General features: G+C 44.0%; 1 protein-coding gene across 2 annotated transcripts in view; it reads left to right on the top strand.

Annotated features, from left to right (window-relative positions):
• The first annotated feature begins 347 nt into the window (after window positions 1–347).
• eftud2 (elongation factor Tu GTP binding domain containing 2) overlaps window positions 348–5,052 on the top strand; it is a 17,188-nt gene continuing 12,483 nt past the window's right edge. For both annotated transcript variants that reach the window (XM_080855980.1, XM_080855979.1), the window contains exons 1-10: window positions 348–440; window positions 1,210–1,313; window positions 1,618–1,780; window positions 2,416–2,494; window positions 2,808–2,883; window positions 3,000–3,065; window positions 3,224–3,259; window positions 3,481–3,571; window positions 3,787–3,869; window positions 4,198–4,364. In XM_080855980.1, the coding sequence (XP_080712106.1) occupies window positions 1,212–1,313; window positions 1,618–1,780; window positions 2,416–2,494; window positions 2,808–2,883; window positions 3,000–3,065; window positions 3,224–3,259; window positions 3,481–3,571; window positions 3,787–3,869; window positions 4,198–4,364 (863 nt within the window). In that variant the 5' untranslated portion in view covers window positions 348–440; window positions 1,210–1,211. The remainder of the gene's footprint in view (window positions 441–1,209; window positions 1,314–1,617; window positions 1,781–2,415; window positions 2,495–2,807; window positions 2,884–2,999; window positions 3,066–3,223; window positions 3,260–3,480; window positions 3,572–3,786; window positions 3,870–4,197; window positions 4,365–5,052) is intronic.

Raw genomic sequence — 5,052 nt, 5'->3', positions numbered from 1 at the left:
GTAGATCATTACGTTCATGCTATTTTGTCGTAGTATTCTTGGGTTTTTACTTTGAATTTTTACCGCCTCCCATCCAGAATTTGCGACCGGAAGCGTCACGCTACTGTGGACCACGTTGGAGAAGTTGTTATACACGCCTGTCCCATAACCCTCTGTGCACTTCGAACTGAAACGTGGAAAGTATTTAATAACAAATACTATGGCAAACAAACGTCCTTAAAGTTAATTGGAGGCCCATATATACATTTTGTTGAAAGTCTCTAGAGTTTATACAATTGTTTTAAATCAGGCAGATGAAGGGGCAGTTGCTTGCGTTTCACCTGCGTTGTTTTGGGGTCCTTTCGCTACACAGTTCTGGTCATGGTGTGCAGTCGTGAAATCTTGCTCCATTGAATAAAGTAATAGGCATTTAGGGCGTAAATAGTTCCTCCGCTACGCAGGTGAGTTTTTAATTTCCCCCCTAAATGGTTTGGCTATTTTGCGCAAGTCATTCTTTCGTATGGTTATGCAGTTAATTTAATGTAATGTTCAACTTGTAGTAGTTACAGTTAGCTTCCAGGCTAATGTAACCTCGAGCTGGCTAGCTAGCCTAGAGTTAGCTAACAAACACGCCATTCGCTGGAAGGTAACAAGCTGTTTAGTATTTACCAGGTTTATTTAAAAAAAACTATAATGCTGAATGTTTTCAATAATACTCTGTAATGTGATCGGATTATAAAATGAAGAGCTGAACAGCTAGCGGAATCAGAGATGTCTGGTTATGGTCTAATGCAGTCCATATGATCTGTCTCTGTCTATGTCTCTGATCTGCATGTTTGTTAGGAAGTGCAAATATATAAATATCAATGCATGGACTCTGTACACACACAAAAACAAGTAGACTACAGAAAATAATAATATAAAATTAAATAAAACTAATGCTTCAGCCTATTGCGAATTTGAAAGTTATTGTTAGACTATACTGTAGAAATGTGAATGAATGTACATTGTACAGTGAGAGACGGGTGTTCCCTCTCCTGAAACCGAGCAGTCTCATTGGACAGGGTGATGGCAGATGGCAGCAATAATGTCCTGTTATCTCACGATCGCTATCAGTGTTCGTCTATCCACTTGGAGGATGTTTTAAAAACATACAAATGCATACTTCAATAATAGTTAAACATGCAAAACCTTAAACTGATGTATGTCACCACCACTTCTATTATTAAGACATGGAGGCCGATCTGTACGATGAGTTTGGCAATTACGTTGGGCCAGAGCTAGACTCGGACGAGGATGATGAGCTGGAAGCTGAGGACCGTGACGTTGATGAGGTGAGCCAACCATACACTCTTTATGGAAGCTACAGATGAGGTTTGGTTTGAACACTCTAGGGTTAGCCAACCATACACTCTTTATGGAAGCTACAGATGACCTTTTGAGCTGAGGTTTGGTTTGTACACTCTGATGTCTTATCTTGTCAATGTAACTTTCTTGGTTCTGATTTGTTTTAATTGGCACTTGTTTGCGTTGTTAGAATAGAAGTTAGAACATGTGATGGTGACTTGAGATTGGTGATGTGGTGGACCAGCACACACGTGAAAATAAAAATTGTGCATCAACGGTTATCATCTGCAGGTTGATGAGGATGATGAAGACGAGCAGGGGGATGAAGATGAGAATGTCCCTGGGATGGAGGTGGTCCTGCACGAGGACAAGAAGTATTACCCCACCGCAGAGGAGGTCTATGGACCAGAGGTGGAGACCATAGTCCAAGAGGAGGACTCACAACCTTTAACAGGTCAGACAGCTATGGCTGCACACACACACACCCTAGTACAACACAAAACACACACCTTTAACAGACACACACCCTAGTACAACACAAAACACACACCTTTAACAGGTCAGACAGCTAGAGCTGCACACACACACACACACTAGTACAACACTAAACACACACACCTTAAACAGTTCAGACAGCTATGGCTGCACACACACACACACACTAGTACAACACTAAACACACACACTAGTACAACACAAAACACACACCTTTAACAGGTCAGACAGCTAGAGCTGCAGAGACACACACACTAGTACAACACAAAACACACACCCTAGTACAACACAAAACACACACACTAGTACAACACTAAACACACACCCTAGTACAACACTAAACACACACCTTTAACTGGTCAGACAGCTATAGCTGCACACACACACACCCTAGTACAAGACAAATCACACACCTTAGTACAACACAAATCACACACCCTAGTACAAGACAAAACACACACCTTGAGACAGTAATTTGAACTGTAGGTCGTCAATACACACACACACCCACATGTACATGCACTGGCATGTTGCACACATGACTAAATGAAAAGGTAAACATTAAATCACTCTCTACCTCTTTGCTTCAATCAGAGCCCATCATTAAGCCTGTGAAGATCAAACAGTTCACCCTCATGGAGCAGGAGCTGCCAGCAACCGTCTATGACATGGAGTAAGTCGTGTTGCTGTGTTTGTGTTTATAAGGACAACATAAGTTCAGTGGATTGGTCAAATGTAAATTGGTGTTAGTGGTACAGTGGCGTTGGCCACTGAAGAATGCATATGTAAGTTGCGTCTAGTCAAATTAGAAGTTAAGCTAAAAACCAGACCTTTATGTTTTTATCTTTTACTTTTAAATGGTGTGTTTGCATGGAAATGTTTGAATGGCAATGCACTGCATTTTGTTGTCTCAGTACTCTGTGCAATGACAATATAGTTGAATCTAATCTAAAAAAAAACTAATAGTTGTTGTGTTTGGCCTTCAGGTTCCTGGCTGATCTAATGGACAATCCGGAGCTGATCAGGAACGTCACCCTGTGCGGTCACCTGCATCATGGAAAGGTTCGAGGTTCACACATTAACACACTTCTGTTGCTTGGCAGTACATATGTAATGAACAGTTATAATCAATAATAAGTGGTTATAATTGTATGCGTGTGTGTGTTTTTTTTCCACAGACATGTTTTGTGGACTGCTTGATTGAACAGACTCACCCAGAAATCAGGAAAAGAGATGATGCAGATGTAAGTGCACTCTGTTGACACACACACACACACACACACACACACACATACACACACTAAAGACTGATATGCACAAATAATCAGACATGTATTTTCACTTTTCACTGAGAGTCTTTTTTGTATTTTCTAATCCCTTTGTGTTATTGTCCCATCTGCAGCTTCGTTACACAGACATCCTCTTCACCGAACAGGAGGTGAGAGCCCTGACATATGCCTCTAAACCATACCTCGTGTGTGTGTGTGTGTGTGTGTGTGTGTGTGTGTGTGTGTGTGTGTGTGTGTGTGTGAGAATGAGCCCTGACATTTGTCTCTAAACCATACCGTGTGTGTGTGTGTGTGTGTGTGTGTGTGTGTGTGTGTGTGTGTGTGAATGAATAAAGCCTGTCTTAACTGTCATTAATATGTCATCTCTTAGAGAGGAGTGGGAATCAAGAGCAGCCCAGTCACAATGGTACTGCCAGACTCAAGAGGCAAATCCTACCTCTTCAACATCATGGACACGCCAGGTATAAACATCCATACGTACACTAGTGCACAAGGAAGCAGACATGATGATCGTTCACACACACACACACCCACACACCCACACACCCACACCCACACACACACACACACACACACACACACACACACACACACACACACATAGCGGGCTTGACTTAAGCGAAGGCTTTGGCCCAGTAGTTGAAGAGTCATTGAGTGTGTTCTGGTCACCCCACAGGTCATGTGAACTTCTCCGACGAGGTGACGGCGGGGATCCGCCTCTCGGACGGGATCGTTCTGTTTATCGACGCTGCAGAGGGCGTGAGTGCTGTTCAGCTTTATCCTTTCTCTCTGTGTGTGTGTGTGTGTGTGTGTGTGTGTTTGTGTGTGTGTGTGTGTGAGACTCTCTTCATCGACGCTGCAGAGGGTGTGAGTGCTGTTCAGCATATCCTTTCTCTCTGTGTGTGTGTGTGTGTGTGTGTGTGTGTGTGTAAGGGAGTTGTTTGAGGTGTGGCATGGCTGTATTCTTTGTGAGATGCTGGCTGTGTTGAACACCGTGTGTTCACGTGTGCCATTAGTTCCAGCCGAAGTTAAATACCAACTGTGTGTGTGTGTGTGTGTGTGTGTGTGTCTCTCTCTCTCCATCTAGGTGATGTTGAACACGGAGCGTCTGATCAAGCATGCGGTGCAGGAGCGTCTGGCCGTCACCATCTGCATCAACAAGATCGACCGTCTGATCGTGGAGCTCAAGCTGCCCCCCACGGACGCCTACTACAAGCTGCGCCACATCGTGGACGAGGTCAACGGCATGCTCAGGTACCCGCCCCCCCATGCCCATGTGTTGCTGTAGGCATGCTCAGGTACCCGCCCTGCTCCGTGCCCATGTGTTGCTGTAGGCATGCTCAGGTACCCGCCCTGCTGTGCCCATGTGTTGCTGTAGGCATGCTCAGGTACCCGCCCTGCTGTGCCCATGTGTTGCTGTAGGCATGCTCAGGTACCCGCCCTGCTGTGCCCATGTGTTGCTGTAGGCATGCTCAGGTACCCGCCCTGCTGTGTGTGTGGCTGTTGCCTGTGAGTGAGACAGGATCGGGCGGTATGTAGGAGGCATATTTAGGGCAGGGCATGCGCAGTCAAGGGAATTTATAATAATAAATAAAATAATAATAATTCATCTAATTTGTAGTGCACTCTACGTTCAAACAGAATCTCAGAGTGCTACATAGTTAAAAACAGCCCATAACAAAAGCATAGTTTAAAGAAAAAAAACATATTTTAAAAGCATAGCTAAAATAATAATACGTTTTTTTAAAAGTAGGAAACTCCTTTCTAAATAAAAAGGTTTTTAGGCCAGTCTTAAAACAGTCTAGTGTCTGTGCTCCCCTTAAGTGGTTCATTTAGGGGCCGGTAGACTCATGCATTGAGTTCTTTCGGTTTTCCTTTCCTTTCCTCTGTCCTGTGTTGACATGTGCCCTCTCCCTCTCTCCAGCACCTACTCCACAGATGA

Source organism: Sprattus sprattus, assembly GCF_963457725.1.
Source record: "Sprattus sprattus genome assembly, chromosome: 18".
Taxonomy (NCBI): domain Eukaryota; kingdom Metazoa; phylum Chordata; class Actinopteri; order Clupeiformes; family Clupeidae; genus Sprattus; species Sprattus sprattus.
This window is presented reverse-complemented; position numbering and strand designations above follow the sequence as displayed.